Source organism: Giraffa tippelskirchi, chromosome 3 (genome assembly GCF_054371585.1).
Source record: "Giraffa tippelskirchi isolate mGirTip1 chromosome 3, T2T-mGirTip1v1.2.pri, whole genome shotgun sequence".
Taxonomy (NCBI): domain Eukaryota; kingdom Metazoa; phylum Chordata; class Mammalia; order Artiodactyla; family Giraffidae; genus Giraffa; species Giraffa tippelskirchi.
In genome coordinates this window covers 132374660-132394801 of record NC_137277.1, presented here as the reverse complement: position 1 = coordinate 132394801, position 20142 = coordinate 132374660, and the positions used below count along the sequence as shown (strand labels likewise).

Sequence of the window (20142 nt, the reverse complement as noted above, 5' to 3'; positions counted from 1 at the left end):
CAGCTCCTCACCAATGCCACCTTCCCTGACACCACCCAGGGCCCCAGGACACCCTCAGGCACTGAGCTCCAGAGCAGAACACGAACATTCCCATCCTGAGAGGGCCTCAGTGTGGGGGACCCACACAAACCCCTTGTGCTGCCTGGCACCCCTTTCTGTGCATCCATCTCACCTGTCCATAGGCCTAAGCCCCTGTGGGCCCACAGCAGAGGTTCTTTGGAATCTACTAGGACTTCGGTTTCCTGAATAAAAGAGGATTCTTGCTCACGGCATCTCTGTCACCGTGGGTAAGATTTAAGGAAGGTCTGAAGTCATGAGATTTATACAGACTTGGAATAACACTTGCCAAATATTCTCACAACACAGTTTAGGAAAACGAGGCCCAGAGAAGCGAATGGCCTGTCACATCGGGACCCGGACATGGCTGGAATGGGGACCCAGGCCAGTGTCCCAGGGCTGCTCCACCAGCCTCCCTTGCCCCACCGGCAGGATGCAGACATCACGGTCCCCCAGACCTCAGGGAACCACTCCAAGATGCCACTGCTCTGCCCTGACTCCAGGAGGGCTCTTCCCAAATGAGGTGTTCAGAGAGTGGCTCAGGGAGCAGGAGACACACCTGACTTGCTCCAGTGACAATGAGTCGCCTGCCCTGGGCGATTGGGTGGAGAGGCACAGCCGCCCAGCGCAGGAACCTCATCAGCCAAGCACTCTCCTGCAGTCCGGCAATGAGGGGATGGATGGAGGCCTGCAGGGGTGGGCAGGACTACATCCTGGGTAAGAGGATGGGGCAGAGCGAGGTCAGGCGCCTCTGGGGGGCCACTGCAACCCAAGCTCTAGGTCTACTGCCTGCCCCCGCCCCCAAGAGACCAAGACCCCCTCAAGCATCTGTGGTTATTGCCCCATCAGTGACAACCAGGTCTGATGTTCAAGGTCTTTCTCCCCAGTTGTTCTGTAATTACTCCCTAATTACCACCTCGGTCTGTTCTCAGCTACTGGGACATGACAGTGAAGCGTGCCGCATGGCAGTTCACAATCCACTCATGGATTCAAAGAGGCAGACACAGGCCAAGGAGGGGACAGCTGAGGGCCTGGAGGGTGGGCCAGAGATGCACCCAGGGGATTCAGGCCTCAGGGGCCCACGCATCTCTGCATCAGGCAGAGAGACAGCCTGAGACGTCACCACAGGCCAGTGGAAGGCACAGTCCAAATGCAGACCCAGCCAGGCCCAGGACAAGCCAGCAGTGGGACCACCGCAGGCCCCCGCCCCGGGTCATCCCTCCTTTCCTTCCACTCATGCCCTGGCTCCCTGACAACCCGTGCATGGGGTCCATCCTGGCCTTTGGCTCCTTCCTCCACTCCACAGGCCCCTCACAGAGGGAGGGCCTGGAGAGCCTGGCTCCTAGAGGAGACTGGAGTCAAGGGACATCACACAGGGCAGGAGGCCAAGTACCCACCTCCCGGAGCAAGAAGGTTGGCCTGGGACCTCCTTCCACTGACTGGGGCCACACATCCTGACAGTTGACCTCCAACTCAGAATCATGGGGAAAAATAAAAACAATGTGGTAACAACGACCAGTTCACTCATGGAAACAGTGAATCCTACCCACTCTCTCTTTCCAAATCTCGGTGCTCTAGCTCTAAGCTGCACCCAGCACGGCCCAGCAGCCCAGCACCATCTGAGCACAGGTTAGAATTATAGAAACTCAGCCTCACTCTGTTCACTGACTGCGGGTCTGCCCTGGAACAAAGCCCCCTGGGATCTGTGTACATCAACGTGTGAGTGGTGCAGCCAGCACTCACACCCCACTCCAGAGAAGGCACAATCCCCCCCCACCCCGCCCCGACTGCTGCCTCTGAGCTGTGCTTCCGAGCTGCGCTTGAGTGGCAAAAGCAACAGGGCATGACTAAATGCGCTTGAATAAAAAGGGGAAGAAAAGAAATCTAAGTCTCTCCATTCCCCAGAGACAGAAATAGTGTTGTGGCCTCCAGATGGACCGCGCAGACACAAGGGGAGGTCTTGCCTTCCCGCCAAACTTTCCCAACGGGATGCTGGCACAGACCAGTGGAAACCAGAGCGTATTTCTCTTTGGGGCAGTAAAATGAGAGGCTGTGGCTCGGGGAGTCCTTCTGTTATAATTAAGTTGGCCAGAAATTCACCTAAGGATGCTAAATTCCGTACCTGACCCTCTAATTACAGCCAGAAGGGATCAGGAGACAATTACTTTCCAAAATAGTCCTTGGCAGGCCAGAGGCAAGAAGCCGCCTCTCTGGCACATGTGTGCCAAGGGAACACACACCCGGGCCGCCCCTCAGACCCACACCTCCCTCCCATCCCTTCCATCTCCGTTTTCCTGATGGAGCCCGAGATGTCCAAACCCCCCTTCCCGATTTGGGGGAGCTGGACCTCCAAGATCCACCTGCAGGCCTCCATAGCAGTGCCTGGGGTCCCCAGAACCTGGAGCACCCTCTGGCTCCCCCCATGAACCCAGGATGTCTGCCCAATGACATCGACCACTCGTCTCATTGAATCTCAAATGGGCTCATGAAAAACACCTCCCCTGCCCCGCCAGCCCGCCAAGTGCGTTGAACAGCAAGTACCTCCTTGGGCAGCTACCGCCGCCGCCGCCGCTGCTGTGGCCACTGCAAGGGCCGAGGCTTTCCTGCTGGGGTCAGGGAAAGCAAGGCCCTCCAGGATCCCACTTTTGACTTCTTTCTTGTCCGTGGCCGTGGCTGAGGCGGATGTCTCCATCCTAGCCGCACATAGTCCTGGGTGGCAGCCCTGGGGGGGAGACAAAGGCAATCACCAACATGTCCCCCAGACCCAGCCGGGAAGCACCAACCCAGGTTCCCAGCCACCGCCCCGCACTCCAAAAGCAAACAGCTTCCTCCTCTGATCATTGCCAAGGAGGGTTTAATTAATTTTGAGTCTTCTTCATTCTGAGATTCAACTGGTCTTCCAAATGACCTTACTGACAGCAGCCAAGCATTTTCACTGTTACCCAAGATTTTTCAAATCTAAGCAACAAGTTCCTAGTCCCGCACATGGCAAGTAGTAAGAATTACCTCGATAAACGAAGTCAGAAGGCAATGCCCCTCATCTCAGACTCACAGGACAAGAAAAATCAATGCAAGGACCGCAACAGGGAGGTCCTCAAAGAAAACCCCTCGTTCTCCCATTCCTTAGCTGCTCACCAGGTCCACCTTTCACTTACTCACATGTATGTCCATTTACTCTTTCATCCATTTGCTCATTCATTCATTCAACAGTTTTCATCATTTAATCACTCTCATGCATTCGTCAATATCTTATCAAGGCCCTAATATGCATCAAGTGTTGTGCCTGCTGTTGAGAACACAACCCACAGAGTTGACATCCTACTTGGGAGACATGATAACTAAGGTGGGGGAGAGATAAATGAACATACCATTCCCCTTAGTGAGAGGTGGCATGTGAAGGAAAGCAGAAGGGCAGGCTAGAGCAGCATGGGAAGGGCAGGAAGGCCACCATCCTGCCTCACTAAGGAAGGGATGGGATGCCACATGAGGGTCTGAGGGAGACTGTAGCAGTCACAGGGCAGGGACAGGAGCTGCCGGCCTGGGTGGGAGGAGGCTGGTTTGTTCAAGAAGCAGCAAGAAGCTGAGTGCAGGCCCTTGGAGTATTTCGAGCAGAAGGGGGATGTGACAGGACTCACGGTATAAAGGAGTCACCCTACAGGTGTATAGAGAGCAGATCTGGGAGGAAGGGGTCTGAGTGCAATGACCCAGGGAGATACATGGTGGTTTGGATTAAAGGGACAGTGGCTCTGAAGACAGAGCCCACAGTCCTCGCTTGGGTGTGAGAGAAAGAGGAGTTGTCATGGGTTAAGAGAGGAACCCAGGGAACACAGGGCTCAGGGGTCACAAGCAGGCGTTTTACTAAGTGATACTTCCCCACACACAGATACTGCTAATTGAGGGTTTGCATCAATTATTACAGAACAGACATTTGAAAACCAATTTTCTTAAAAGAACAGGGGTAGGTCAAAATGGTCCTATTTTTGGCTGAGCACTGGAGTGACTGCACAATGGAGCCACTTGCTTGGATGTAGCACAGGGTGAGAAGTAGGTTCAGGGCACGTGCTCAGTTTGGGCCATGTTAAGTCTGAGACACAACACCATTCCAGGTTTGATGCATGAGACAAATGCTCAGGGCTGGGGCAATGGGATGACCCAGAGGGATGGGAGGGGGAGGGAGTATGGGAGGGGGGTTCAGGATGGGGAACACATGTAAACCCATGGCTGATTCATGTCAATGCATGGCAAAAACCACTACAATATTGTAAAGTAATTAGCCCCCAACTAAAATAAATAAATTTATTAAAAAAAAAAGACATGCAAAGACTGAAAGAAGGTCCTGCTATATATAGCACAAGGAACTATACTCAATATCCTGTGATAAACCATAACAGAAAAGAATATGAAAAGAATGTGTGTATAAGTAAAACTGAACCACTTCACTGTACACCTGAAACTAACACAACATTGTAAATCAACTGTACCTCAATTGAAAAAAAAAAGAGCAGAGACTGTTAGAAACAAGGCACAGCTCAGGGAGAGATGGAGGTTACAGATGGGAATATGGCAGGCCCAGGGCAAGATCTCCAAGAGAGAGGGCAGAGAAAGTTCCAGAACAAGACGCAGGGCATTCCAACATTAGCAGGAGAAAAAAAACAAACCAGCCAAGGAGAGTGAGCAGGAATGGACGAGGGCAAAGGAAGAGAGAGCAAAATCTCTAGGGGTGTGCTGGGGCCTGGACTCCAACCAAGAAAGAAACAGCTGGCAGCAGTCAGCTCCATCAGAGACTCCATGAGGCCCCGGAGCCGCACGGTAGTGACCAGGGCCCAGGTAGGCTCAGGGAGAGATGGTGGCACAGGCACTGAGTCAGGAAGTTTTTCCATAAAAGAAGTAAAAAACGGGGGAGCCACTCAAGAGAGCCAAGGAGGCCTTGGCCGCTGTTTCATGAAGAAGGCAGTAGGTCTCCACACCAGCGGGAAGAGAAGGTTCTGGGCTTGTAGGTCATGGGCGGCAGAAACCAAAGGCAGTGGTCAGCTCCTTTTCTAGGAGTCTCAAATCTTACATCCACAGGCCCTAGAATGTCACTTTTTAAAAGTCTGCGCGATACTCTCATGTTTTTCTAAATAGAAAGTGGGAGTGCAAAAGAATGCTGGGTGTAAGGCAAGGAGGCGGTCGCAGCTCGGCTGACCTGCCAGGCAGACGGCCCCAGCTCTGAACTGCCTGAATTTATCTCACGGGCCAGCCTATCCGGTTTCAGTCTTGAAAACACCCACCCAGAAAACCCCGGATAGATGAGAGACAGAGAGATCTCCCTGAGGGTTCTGGTGAGTTACAGGGTTTCCTCTGGCCTTGAGATTTCGGGATCACTGGCTGATCCTTTAAGCCTATTTGTATAATCTGTGCTGTAAGATGCGGGCTGTCTGAGCGGCACCAACACCGCCTGGGCTACGCCTGCTCCACCTTCTCTGCCCCCTTAGCCTGGGCCCAGGAACCACCCCTCCCAGCCTTCTAGCCGGCACTTTGGGCCACCATCCTCCCACATCCTCCTCCCTCATCTGATCAGCTGCCATGGACATCATTTCACCCCCAAAGCACCTCACCAGTGGGGCCTCTCTGCCCCACGTCCTTCCCTTCTGGGTCACAGGCAGCTCCATCCCACCTTGGGTACCCCTCCAGGGCACCTTCCCTCCTAAAGACAGGCACCTTCTCCAAACCAAATCTGATCACATCCCTCCTCTGGCCAAGGCCTTGCTGAGCCCCGTGGTCTTCCGATAAAGTCTTCCTGGGTCTACCTACAGCATCCTCATCCCACCCTGCTCTTTACCCTAACCCTGGCATGCCCACCTGAAACCCATCACCCTTTCTGTATGACAGACTCCTATTCTTCCTTCAAGACGCCACTCAGATGTCACCTCCTCTGGGAAGCCCCCCAACTCCTTCCCAATCACAGTCACCTCTGTTTCCAGACCCCTGCAGCACCCCCATAACCCCCATACTGTATTCATCATCACCACCAGGTCCAGAGCTGCTCCCCACTCAGGTTGGCACAGAGCAACCACTCAGGAAGTGAAAGTGTTAGTTGCTCAGTCATTTCCAATTCTTTGTGACTCCATGGACTGTAGCCTGCCAGGCTTCTCTGTCCATGGAATTCTCCAGGCAAGAATACAGGAGTGGGTTGCCATGCCCTTCTCCAGGGGATCTTTCTGACCTAGGGATCGAATCCAGATCTCCTGCATTGCAGGCAGATTCTTTACCAACTGAGCCACAGGGACTCCCTCTCAAGAATGCCTGGCAAAGAAAGTGCATCTCAGATGCAGGAAATCACAGCTCTTGGAAATACAAGTGATTTTGTGAACAATCTGGTTTTTCATCCCAAGAAGCTCAGGTGAGCTTAAACACATCTTGAATTTAGAAGTAAAGACAAAATAATAGCTGGAACAACACACCTTGAACGAGCATTTACTAGGTGCCAAGCTCTTTGCAAGAGTGAGTTCATTTAATCCTTGCAACAATTTATGTAGAAAGAAACCAATGTTCAGAGAGGCTGAGTAACTAGCCCAAAGACACACAGCTTAAAGTGGCTGCACCAGGCCTTGAACCCAGGCTGCCTGGCACAAAGCTGTATTCTGGAGCATCATGGTAAACTGTTCCTCAAGTGAGGACCCTTCAGTACAAAGAGATTTGCCCCAGAATTCCCTGGAAGCATTAAGGGACCTGTTGAGCTGAAACTCCAATACTTTGGCCACCTCATGCGAAGAGTTGACTCGTTGGAAAAGTCCCTGATGCTGGGAGGGATTGGGGGCAGGAGGAGAAGGGGACGACAGAGGATGAGATGGCTGGATGGCATCACCGACTCGATGGACATGAGTTTGTGTAAACTCCAGGAGTTGGTGATGGACAGGGAGGCCTGGCGTGCTGCGATTCATGGGGTCACAAAGAGTCGGATAAGACTCAGCGACTGAACTGAACTGAGTGTGAGGAGCCCTATGCCAGAAGCCCATGGGATTCAACATGGCCCCTGTCCTAAGGCTGTATCTAAGGTAGCAAGACTGGTGAATGGGGACAACCAGCCAAGGGATAGGCAAAAGCTGAGGCTCTCTCCAGGGCTGCCTGCCAGCATCATGGCCCTGAAGGGAGTATGGTCCACTGAGGCTGATGGAGGGAAGGAGGAGTTGGTAGTTGTACATTCATCCCTAACTCTTTATTCCATAACTCTTTGTAGACAATGAGTTTCGTGCCTCACATTGCCGTAGGCTGGAAGCTGGCTAGGCTCCTTCCCCTGGGTCGGACCCCTCTCACGCAGCCTGGCCACAATCTGCTATGCATCCACCCTACTGAACCATGACCTCCTCCAAGCTAGGACAGGGCCCTGCACCCCTGGGTCCCCAGGTCCAGCTAAGCACGTGGTCTGACCCCTTGCCAACGGGACAAAATGGACCCAGGGAACTCGGCCAGCATCTGGAGGGAAGCAGGCTTGAGGGACCAGAAACCAGGACAGGACTCAAGGCACCCATAGGGTCAGTCCACGTGACCAAACCCAGGCTTCTGGAAGGCAGCTGCAAAGGCAGATGAGGAAACTGAGGCCAGCAACTCAGACTCCTTGGACTGTAGAGTCAGGGCTGCCATGGCAGATAAAGAGGCTCAGTCAAGAAGGGACCTTGACCACTTCTGTCGAGGGACATGAGGAGACTGGAAAGAAGAGGAAGAGCCTGAGCATTTTCTTGGGGTATAGCAGCTGCCTCACACCAATATCCCCACCTTGTTATACGATCGAAGCAGATGGCAGCATCCGGATCATTACAGAGGAAGAGGGGAGCAGCCCAAAGCCACTGTCCACAGAGGGAGAGGGTCTAGGTCCACGGTCAGCTCCTCTGGCTGGAATGCTGTCCGAAGCCTCAAGGCGAGGCCACCCCAGGACCAGGTGGACACAGTGGGTGGGAGTGGACTTATTCAGATTGCCATGCCCCAGAGAGCAGTGGGGCTGGGAATGCCTAGGGTTCCACAAGCTCCTGTGGGGAACTGACCCCGCTGGGGCTGGGGTGGGGCCTGCAGGGACCTCTGTGTCACAAGCCTCATCTTCTGCAGACCAGCTCTGGGCCTCCCCCTCCTTCTCCTCCAGGAGAGGAAGGCAGCAGACAGAGCCGAGAGGCCGTGTAAATCACAGGAATTACCGGGATTAGCACAATTTCTGGGTAAACACCAGGCGCCCAGGGTCCCAGGCAGCCACTTTCACTCCCTGAAGCTCCTCTGGGGCAGACTCTGCCTGTCAACAGCCTCACCTGGGCTCCAGGAGGCCAGCTGGGGACAGCAGGGAGGGGCCGCGGGTCCCCAGACCCCTGCTGGCGGCCTGTGGTCTGTGCTGGGGGACAGCCCACCACCTCCGCAACAGGATCCGGATCAAAAGGGTCTGAGAGCACAGCCCCCAGCAGGTTAGAGAGAGTCAACACCCCCACTTTACCCAGGAAGCCACACTCCTGGGATTCTGCTGGGGAAGGGGGTGAGGGGCTAGACCCAGAGCCAAGAGGAGTCCCCTTTCTATTTGGAGCTGCACACAGGTCACCTGCCCCCCAGGCTCTCGGCACTCCAGCCCCTCAGGGACACCAGCAGCACCTGAAGCCTCTGAAAACACCCCTGGGGCTTCTCCTGCTATCATTCATTCTGATGCCACGGATCCAGGCGGAGGGCGGGGGGCAAAATACTTGAACTTTTACAAAAGCTCCATGGATGTTTCTGATACACAGGCAGGTTTAGAAAAAACTACACAGGGTGCTCATAAGATCGCTTCCAGCTTCCAAATAATTGATAAATTCCAATTAAAGCAAGGCTGCAGAACCTAGATAGGAAAGAGGTGCTATTCTTCAGTAATTTGAAACAGAAATCTGATGTTTCCCTCAGGCATGAAAGTGGGTAAAAGTCACAGTGCCTGTGAGCCTGCCACCAGCACAAGCCACAGATATGCTCACACCATGGGCATTACCTATACTTACCACGGCGCTGGCTCAAGGTCAGGGTCAGCACTAGACACCTCCCCACTGACCTTGCCAGCCATGCCAGCAAAGAAGCACACCTCTTAACCTATGTTCACTGGAGTCAGTGCAATCCGTCTCCTTCATAATCCTAAACACTTTTTATTTTAATTGAAGTATAGTTGATGTGGGCTTCCCTGGTGGCTCAGACGGTAAAGAAGCCACCTGCAATGTGGAAACCTGGGTTCGATCCCTGGGTTGCAAAGATCCCCTGGAGGAGGGCATGGCAACCCACTCCAGTATTCTTGATTGGAGAATCCCCATGGACAGAGCCTAGCGGGCGATAGTCCAACCCATGGGGTCGCAAAGAGTCTGACATGACTGAGCGGCTAAGCACAGCACATAGTTGATTTACAATATTGTGTTAGTTTCAGGTGTACAGCAAAGTGATTCAGTTTTATATAAACATATATATATAGGTGGGCTTCCCAGGTGGTACTAATGGCAAAAAACCCACCTGCCAACGTAGGAGACATAAGAGACTCAGATTCGATCCCTGGGTTGGGAAGATCCCCTGGAAAAGGGAATGGCTACCCACTCCAGTATTCTCGCCTAGAAAATTCCATGGACAGGGGAGCCTGGCAGGCTACAATCCATGGGGTTGCAAATAATCAGACATGACTGAGAACTAACATTTTCACTTTTCATATTTATATATATATTCTTTTTCAGACTCCTTTCCCTTATAAGTTATTACAAAACACTGAGTGTAGTTCCCTGCGCTATACAGTAGGCCCTCATTGTTTATCTGTCTCATATATAGTGCTGTGTATATGTTAATCCCAAGCTCCTGATTTATCTCTCCCAATCCTATGCATTTTATACTATGAAGCATTATTCTGAGGAGGAGGCCATAGCACAGCAAAGATGAAGCACTCGGAGTGAAAGGACTGGCTTGAGAATAAATTAACTATCAGAGCAGAATGAACGAATCACTCTGAACCCTGCAACCCAGACTCCCTCCTGCCACTGGGCTGCTTTGAACTCTCCTGAATGAGCGAGTCGCAGGAATCAGAGCGTCTTCCTCAGGCGAAATCCGTCTCCAGGGAAGGGATGAAACCTCTTCTCCTAGCGATGCTGGCCAACTTGAGGCCCTGGCGTGCTCATCTCCTGCCTGATCTCAGCATGCTGCCCGGGTCCCACACGCATGGGCACACAACCTACAGCAGTGACCACGACCATGCATACAGTCACATGCGTGAGCATGGACACACACACACATGCCCACTGTCATACGTTCATACAGGGTTGTCCGCATGTGCACTCAGAGTTACATAGAGATGTACGTACCATGCGCACACACTGGCACACATGTGCATGTATGTGTACAGAGATATGCACACTCACACACACACATATACCACGGGTACACAAACACATAATAATCAACCGCCCAGCCTTGATCACAGACTTATTTTATGATCAAATGAGATAAAACACATGAAATTTCCTGCAGTGGAAAATGCAGGTGAAAGGTAATAATAATTATAACCTCATTATAGCTGAAAAGATGGTAGCAGACGCTCTCCCTCTCATGGCCCCAAGTTCCCGAGGACTCGTCCAACCTCTGCCATGAGTGGAAGACTGAGTCTTTTCATCTCCCATCACCTCGGTGTTGCCATCTGGAAAACGGACATTCTAAAGGGCGCTCCAGATCCAAGGGTCACCCGACGAGCACCACAGTGTTAAGTCCAGCCACAGGGAAACAAAGGACGTCCTGGTTCCTTATGTCGGAGGCATGAGGGAGACAGATACAGACTTCAACTCAGCCGCTGCCCAGGGATCAAACTGACAATCCCTTCTCCATCCTGAGAGGAAAGGGTAGGGAGTGAGGGGAGGGCTCCCTAGGGCGGCACTAGGCTGAGCACGCTCTGCATGCCCTTCACGGCCAGGGACAAAAGAATCTTCTTTTAAAACGTGTGCATTTTCTTCTCCCAGAGTGAGAGACATGTCTGTGCCTGGGCCAGTGCAGTCCACACTTGCTGTGTGTCTGACCAGGTGATTTCCCTCTTTGAGCCTGCCCTGTAACACTGAGCATCCTCCTTACTCCCACGTTACCATCACTGCAGTCAACCTTCCCAACGTGGCCATGAACACCCTACAGCAGCAGCACTGCAAACACTGTGTCCTCAGTGGGGTTTGGCCCAAGTTCAACCAGGCAGGTGAACATCTGCAGGTGGGCACCCTTCTCCAAGGAAGACAGGATTGGGGGAGACCAAGGTTCAGTGAGGAGGCATGCCTGCTGGGTCTCAGACACACCTTTGCGACACCAGCCAGCCAGCCTGGCTGCCACAACCCCAGCTGCTGCCAGGAACTTCAGACCAGAGGCCTGAGAGCTGGGGGCTGGGGGTTGGGGGATGTGCAAAGCCTTCCCCGTCCTCCTGTGGCCAGGGATGGGCACCATGCAGAAACCACTCTCCTCATGGGCACCTGCTTCTTTATCGCTCCTTGAATGTATTTTTCTAATTATGAAAGCTCCCTCATTTGTCCAGCCCCTGGGCTCGCTAGTGTGTAGGAAAGCAGACTATAACCCTAATACACTGACTTTCTGGACCAGAATAGCAGCCAGGGAGGCCCCGACGACAGGAAACACAGGCCCCTCTGGTGGCAGCCAGCAGCCAACTTCAGACAAGGGGAGCAGGGTGTTGGGAGGGCTGGGGCTGGGCAAGAGGCTTTTTCTTTCTGGGAGGGAGAGGGTAAGAGCTCTCTGGTGACTCACTCTTCAGAGAACCCTGCAGTTCCACTCACCTGCACTTGGGCTCCTTCCCTGAATACATCAGACTGCCTCCATCCCCCTTACCTCTTCATCCCACTGCTTTCCAGAACATTCTCTCCTCCCCCCAGCTCTACCCAGGAAAGCCATGCTCTAAAATCGGGGAAGCTTACCCTGACACCCCTCACCCGAGCCCTCATCAGAGCTCACCCACCTCCTTGTGCTGCTCCTGAGACTGACAACACCTTCTGTTCATGTCAGCAGCCAGCACCTTCAGAGGGGACACAGGGAGCACAGACCCTGGAGAAAGGAGGTCCATGCTTGCATCCCGCTCTACCTGGAGCTGTGGATAAGAACCAACTCCTCCCTAAGCCTCAGTCTCCTCATCTGTAAAATGGGGATGAGAATGGTGCCTCCCTCGGGATAAGGATGAAGAGCACAGGGCCTGGTACACACGGGACCCCCCCACTCAAATGCTCTCCACGTTACCATCACTGCAGTCCCTGCCAGACACCCACCCATCTGCCCACTGGGGCAGGAAGACCTGCCCCCAGCAGTCCCAGCAGCGGCAGGAGGCCCCTCTGAGCCTGGACCCCACAGCCCATGATGCCCCCTTCCTCTCCATCCTCTCCCACCCACCGCAGGTGTCTGGACATCTGGGGTCTAATGAGGAAACTCTCAGCTTGGCATCTTTCTAGAATGTGTTATCGTGCTGATTCCAAATGCCACTGTCTGTCCCCTTCCCCTGTGGAAGTCCCAAAGCAGCAGAGCCCCGAGGGCCAGGGTCTCGGCTCGACATCCCCACCAGCAGGCAGCTGGCAAAGGCGGGCTCCCAGCTCAGCCCCCGTGGGGCCGCTGTCTGCGAGCTGAACAAGGAGCCCGCTGTGCGGCCGCCCGGACAGACCCAGATATTTTAACAGCTGCATTGTGTGCTTCTGAGGCGCGATTCCTAAGCGGGGAGGAAAAACAAGCTTCGCCTCTGCCCAGAGGAGGAGAAACAGACGGCCCTGGGCAGGCTGCCGGCAGGCGCAAGGCCTCCGCCTGCAGGGCTCTGGGGTAGTGGAGGGCACATGGGCGCCATGGGCACCAAGGCCTCCTTCGTCCGAACCTGGGGCGGGGGAGACACAAGGACAGAGGCCCAATAAGTGGAGAAAATGCCCGAGGGAAGCTCTGAGGTGGGGAAAAGAACCACAGAACAAGGTCCGAATCCCTTTACGGCACCAAGGCCACGTTGGGATCTGTCCCTATCTGCCCCTCCAGGCTCGTCGCCCCCCCTAGTTCCACCCCACAGTCGCCCAGTTTAACACACCTCCAGCTCTGTCTGAAGTGTTATTTCCGCAGAGCCCAACTGGCCAACCCCCACCAGGCCAGTTTTGCCTCATGTCCCCCAAGGGCATGCTCCCGGGTCGCTGTATTCTGAGTCCTGTCGTATGGCCGCCCCCTTTACGCCTGCAACGCCTGCCCCAGACAAAGGTTCAGACAAAGGTTGAGTCCCTGTTTGATGACTGACTCAACACACAAATGCTCTCTGGCTCCTAAGCATGCAAGGATCCACCTCTTCTCCCACCCAGCCTCCCCTCAGCCTTCCCACAAGGTTGGGGGCTCCTGGGGACCCAGCAGCACTGGGGGTGGGGCAGGTTGGAGCTCAGGCTGGCCCTGAGGTTAGGACAAGGGGCTGTCATCAACTTCTAATGGCAGTGTTTGCCAGCTGGGCTGTGAAAAAAAGTCTCCAGGGACTTCCCTGGTGGTCCAGTGGCTAAGACTCCATCTTCCCAATGCAGAGGGTTCAATCCCTGCTCAGGGAAGTGAAGCATGAAGATTGCCACATACAGTGCTGGGCACCCAAGTCTATGAATAAGCACACATCATTTTCAAGACAAATAAAAACTTGGGAGTATTTATCGGTTAAAAGGTGCTTTTTGAACAACCATATCCTAAGGTGCTCTTTGCTCTCAGTGGAACTGTAGGTTACAGAGTGGCATTTTCACGTTAAGAGGCCTGGTGCAAATGGCCATCCCACATCCTTCTAATGGGAACCAAAATGCAGCCTCTAGAGGAGCATTCGCCCAGGTCCGGGATGGCGGGTGTGGGGTGGTTGCAGACCCAGAACAGATCTCTCCAAACATCTCAACAAACATCTCAGCACAAGTGACCCAAGTCACAGAGGCTCTCCTGGGGAGGGGCTGGGCCGCCCCGGTTGCCAACTGGGTGGCGAGGGCAATTCTGAGTTGGCTACGGGAAGAGATTAAACTTGTCCACAGCAGGAGAAGGCCTTGGTCTGATTTCTGGCTTTAGGTCTGCTGAGGACCCTGGGCATCTCGAGGCAGCCAGGCAAGGAGCCCCTCCAAGGCCCAAAGCACATTTCCTGAACCCCTTCAGTTTTTTCATTCTGATCCCAGAGTCTCGCACCAAGAAGGGTCTCCAGAGGTCACCTGGTCTAGCCCCCTACCCAGGCAGCTCACATACAGAGAGAGCCCCTTCCTTGCCAACGATGCCAAAGAGCCGTCCCCAAGCTCCTTACCAGTTCATGCCTCAGCCACCGACCTCAGCTGACCATATCGCTCCCCTGTCCCAAGAGTACTCTGGGTAAGTGTCTGCTCATCTCTGGTCTCAGTGCCCCACCAGTGAGATGGGCAAGCAGGACCCTCGGAAGTGTCACACGATGCCACACTTGGGCAGAAACAGGGATTTTGGCCGGGGGGGAAGCAGAGACAGGACATGAGTAAACAGATCGAAGCCACCTGTGTCCATGAACCAGCAAATGTGTACTGAGCACCAACAATCTCCAAAGACCTGAGATCTCCCTCTCCACGGATGTGATGCTGGGCCTGGGGTAGGGAGCAAGACAGGGTGGGGAGGGCTGGCTGCAGATCTGGGACAGCTGCTCTGCTCTCAAGGCTCCAGGGAGAACCGGGCGGGTGGGTGGCCCAGCATCTCCCGCTTCGGCCTGCGCAGCACCCTGCTCCAACTTGCCCAGCCAGAGCCCTTCCCCCACAGCCCAGGCCATGCCTGCACTCAGCTCTTCTGTCTGTGCCTCTGCCAGGCTCAGCCACCGGCTTTCCCCAGAGTCCGCCAGCACCACCCTGACAACTAAAGCCAACAGGAGTGCCCTGCCTTCAGTGCCTGCTAAGCTGTCCTGGGTGGGACTGGGACCCTGCCCAGCTGGTCCCCACCTCTCCTGGGCCTGCACACCCTGGCGCCCTCATATCCCCACACCCTCTTTCCATTCCCATCTGCTGGCCGTCACACATCACAGCCCAAACCAGGTGTCTGGTTCCCCAGGCCTGGGGACCTGACCCCGGATTGGCTGACTAGAGCCTGAGGTCCCGCCCACTCAGGGAGACCAGGGACGTCCCAGGGCTCCATAAGGGGCATGAGCTAGCCTGAGGGAGGTCAGGGAGGGCTTCCTGGAGGAAAGGGTGAATAAGCATCTTCAAAAGGAGGACAGGTGAAGTGCAGAAAGGTGTGCTAAGGTCGATAGAGGGCAACGTCTGGACAGTGAATGGGAGACAGTGAGCCTGGGCCTCAGAGCCTTGAAGCCATGTCCAGCAGAGGGTGAGCATTAACTGTTGTTGGCTCCCACAACCCATGGAAAGATGCCCAAACTACATACCAGGGTGCACCTGGCCCCCAAGGCCTCCTTACCTCCTCAGCCTTATTCCCACCAACTCAGACCTCACCCTTCACACAGGATATTTCCAGAAGTCTGCAACCCACAGACACCATTTGTCAGTGTCTGTGCTCATGCTCTCCCCATCCCTACTCAATGAACTCCTATTTATACGTTGAATGTTAAGGCCAGAGCCACTTCCCCCAGGAGGGCTTCCAGGGTTCCCATGTCAACACAGTGCTCAGGAGACACTTCAAGCCCTCTGCTTAACCATCTCTCTCGGTGGTTCAGCTTTTTGACATTTGCTCCCAGACCCTGACACTCTGCCCGTCACACACTCTGTGTCCTATAAATGTGCAATGAGTGGGAGCCATCAGAGTGATAAACCCAGCATTCCTAAATCAGCTATCTCCTAAACCGTTCCCTAACTAGTGCTTGCCACACAGTCGACGGCTGTTAATAGTTATTTAACTGACCCTGAGACCCTGACAGAAAGATGCAGCCTAGAAGGTGCCAGATAGAATTCACTACCTGAAATTCTACCAGAGTCATTTCTCCGGCTTAAAAAAAGAAAAAAAATCCGCCTCTACTCACTATCTGAAATTCTACCATTAGAGAGTCACTTCTTGGAAGCTTTTTCAAGAACAGCCTATTTAAATGCAAAGTGCCCTGGAATAAGGTCAGTCCTTAAGTGGTTGTCATATAAAAAGTTAATCTCTAACCAGAAGGGTACAGGAATGGAGAGGGCTGGAGAGAGGAGGCAGGAGGGGAGTAAGGGGAGAATCTGGGGGACGGGGAGCTAAAATCCCTACACAGTTTGCTGACAGCTGTCCTTGACTAACCGCCAGTGCACACCCTCCTGATAACACGGAGCATGCCTCTCTGCTTGTCCCCTACTTCAGCGTTTCTTGGCGTGACACCACATGCAGAATGAAGTGGCTTTGGAGTGCATGCTGCTTTTCTTTCCCACTTTCGATGAAGCTCTCCGAGGCACACTCAATCAAGCCCCTTTTGTTTCCCAGGCCTTTTGAAGGCTTCCGGAGAGGAAATGAGAGTTCTTTAAAGCCCAAGTCTACACGCAACCCTGAAAATCACAGTCTCCCTGCCAGCCCCGCCGCCCAGACCTGATGTGTGAGTCGAGAGGTTATGGACTCCCGGACAGGACTGCCCCTGGGAAGATGTTCCAGGATGTTCTCAGCCCATGTGAGAGGTCAAGGTGACACGTAGGGTTTCCTCAAATGAGGCAAGTCCTCCAAACTGGCCAGAAGCCACAGAGAAGGTAAAGAGTTAGGTTCCCCCAGTCACAGGACTGTCTGTCACCCATCGTCCTTACTGGCAGTGGGGTTCGCACCCCAGAGCACATTACATAAATGTAAGGCTTTAGGTTCAGACTTTGGGGCCACGTGTGGAAAAGGCCCTTCCTGAACCTGGGTCCCAAGACTCCTTCCATGATGGCACCACACTCATTCCTTCCAATCAACCACCCACTGATGGGGACAGAGTCCATCACGGGATCCTCCCAGGCAGAGAGCCCCTCAGAGGTCCCAGAGGTCCTGAGAGCCCATGACCAACCTCCTGTACAGTTCAGGGATCCTCTCCAGCAAGTGAGAAACTGGGGGCGAATTTGACTCTTAGGGGATGGGTTGGCACTATCCAGAGACATTTTTTATTGTTTTCAAATTGTGCTGCTAGCTGCTAGTGGGTAGAGAGGCAGAGATGTTGCTAAGTATCCTATAATGGCCAGGACAGCTCCCCACAGAAGAGAATTACCCTGCCAAGACAGAGAAACTCTCATCTAGAGTACTTGAGACACTTCACCATCCAACCTCTTCTTGATTACCGCCCCCCAGGGATGGGGAGCTAACTACTTTATGCCAGAAGGAGAGGCAGTACAATGAATACTGGACCCAAAGCCAGAGTCAGCTTTTTGCTGGAACCTCCGTTGTGGCTCAGCTGGTAAAGAATCTGCCTGCAATGCAGGAGACCTGGGTTCGATCCCTGGGTTGAGAAGATCCCCTGGAGAAGGGAAAGGCTACCCACTTCAGTATTCTGGCCCGGAGAATTTCATGGACTGTATAGTCCATGGGGTCGCAAAGAGTCGGACACAACTGAACAACTTGCACATGGGCAGGTGACTCTGCTGCTCCTTACTTAGACTCTCTTGATGGAGAATGGAGCTAAAAATTTGATATTCCAGGGCTGTTATAAATGATCATGATTTCCTGTCTATGAAACTTCTAGTCAGCACCTCACACGAAGAAGGCACCTGCTGGGTGGTGTGTGGCTTTAGGATGTACCAGGAAGCAGAACTCCAGCCAGTCCAATGACTACTGAAAGCATACCACCTGCAGTAAAGCATCTGCTAAGCCTCTGGCCTGCCTCCCTGATGCTGCCACAGACCAGAGCACATGAAACATGTTCCCTGCAGCCATGCTTGCAAAACCCTGGCAGCCACCTCCATGTTAACAGGAGGGAGATTGTTTTTAATATATTGTATTTTAGCAACACAGTGGAACAGTATTGCAGCTATGTTAGGTCACTGTTACAAAGACAGAAATACGGAAATGTTGGAGATCATATGGGAGGGGAAAATAAAGCAAACTTGAATGCATCCCATAACTGCAACTGGGGAATAAACTGGAAACAATATATAAGAAAAAAACTCTTGTTAGGATGACGGCATGTGGAGTCACGTTAGGTTTCGGCAATGTTCCTTAATGTAAAAATCATATTGCTTTTTCCATTAAAATGTTATTTATTAATGAAAATAAAGAAAATACCAGCAGAAACTACAAATCTAGCCTTCCTTCTAACTATGAAGCACAGGGATGTAGGAACAATTTTGTGTCCTTGACCAGTTTTGGGAGGGGGCCTCCTGGGTCTCAGAATGGGGGCTGCTGCTTCCAGCACCCCAACTCCAGCAGGGCAAACAGAGGAAGATGGTCTGCCCCCCCGCAACTCCTCTGCCTGCAGAGAGGACTCTCCCTTTAGGGTCACCAGGGTAAGTCTCCCTCCCTACATTTCACGCTGAAGCAACACTACCTCCCTCTTCACAGAGGAGAAACCAGGACCGAGAGAAGCCAGGCAGTGGAGACCCAGCCAGGGGGTCTGACTGCTTTCCATCCACAGCCCCCACAGAGTCTAGTGTCCACCAGGGTGTCTGGCTCTCCATCCTAAGGGAGGCCCCTCACATTCAGAAGCCAGGAAACTGGGCTAGAAGCCTCCAGGCTGACCCCACATCTTGGGCAGCCTCAAACTGAATTTATCAGAAATATTGTGAAAAGCATCTTCAAAACCTCAGTCTCCCCCTACATCTCCCTTTCTACCAAGGGCCCACTCCAGTCATTCCCAAAGGAAATGTTCAAAAGCCGAAAATTGTGCTGGCTGCTTTGGTTTTCCTTTGGTTCAGAGAATCCTGGCCAGTGCCACTGAACCATCCTTGCCCATGACCAAGGTCCCACAAGTGCTGGATTGTGGCCAGGTCAGGCAAGTCTGTGCTGAGAACCTCTGAGATGGAGGTGGGCCCTCTGGACCCCTGCCTCCTTTCTTCACCAGGAGACAGAATGGCCACAGAGTGCCATCGAGGAAGGGCCCAGAAAGAAAGCAGTAGGTACAGAAAAGGCCAAGTGGTGATGATTTGGGGGCAAGAGTAGGCAGGAGCTGATATTATAGAAAAACACCTTCTTTCTTCCTCAAGGGGACTGGATGTGCTGTACAACATCTCTTAAACTTGACGGGAAAATGACCTGGGGGCTGCATTCCCACTCCTCATGGAACAAAAGAATCATTAAGGGTAAAAGGAGAGCCCCCAACAATGAAACTGGTTTTGTGCCCCCAGCAGCAAAGCATCCTTCTATCCATCTCCCCCAGCAGTCAAGCATCCTTCCATCCATCGCAACTGGGTGCCATCAGCCCCTTCACCGTTAAGAAGCTGCCAGAAAGATCAAGCTCCAGGCCAGAAGTGACATCACGCCTCCAATTCAGTATGCCCGGTGCAGACACGACTGCTGCTTCCGACAAATGCCCCCTTTCCTTAACTCCCTAGGATCCACCCCACCCCCAGAGTATGAAATTCCACCATGAGAAGGCTACCTGTGTGGGTCCTGTTTTTCGGTTCCAAGAGTCTTGGCTGAAATGGCCACACCTTTGAGATATCCAGATGAAAGCTGAGTTGGGGGATTTGTAGCTACTGAGCTCCTTCCCGTATAAGAGCCCCTTACATGGCACCAGTTTGCATCTTGACTCCCTTGTGGAAGGAAGGTGCTGTTCTGATCCCCACTTTAGAGACGAGTAAACTGAAGGTCAGAGACCCCAACAACAGAGGCTGGAAGGGCCTGGCCCCAGCTGGGTACCTGGCTTCCCATCTCCCATCCCACCCTCCTGGCAGCCCCAGCTAGTGTTCTGCATGAGGAAACTTGGCAAAGAGAGGCTTCTGCCAAGAGACCATGGGGAGTAAAGAGACATGAGGGGGACTCACTGAAGACAGGTGGGAGCTTCGGAGTGGGGGATGAGCCAACTGCAGGCAAGGATGCCTCGCTGCAGTCAGCAGACAGTGGGCGCAGGGGGGCAGGGTCACCTTGCCAGGCTCCTGAGACTCTCCAGAGAAGTAACACTGCTCAGAAACAAGTCAGAAAACCCTCCCCAGAGCTGAACACCACACTTCACTGGGAGAAGGGAACTGGGCCCTGGGACCTCTCTGCCACGACCAGTTGGGAGAACTGACATCTCTGTCTGGGCCT

General features: G+C 53.4%; 1 protein-coding gene across 3 annotated transcripts in view; it reads right to left on the bottom strand.

The window, feature by feature from the left end:
* The window catches only part of GLI2 (GLI family zinc finger 2), a 256391-nt gene that overhangs the window by 188292 nt on the left and 47957 nt on the right, over positions 1–20142 (bottom strand). For all 3 annotated transcript variants that reach the window (XM_081576000.1, XM_081576002.1, XM_081576003.1), the window contains exon 2: positions 2599–2779. In XM_081576000.1, coding sequence (XP_081432126.1) covers positions 2599–2749 — 151 coding nt within the window. In that variant the 5' untranslated portion in view covers positions 2750–2779. The remainder of the gene's footprint in view (positions 1–2598; positions 2780–20142) is intronic.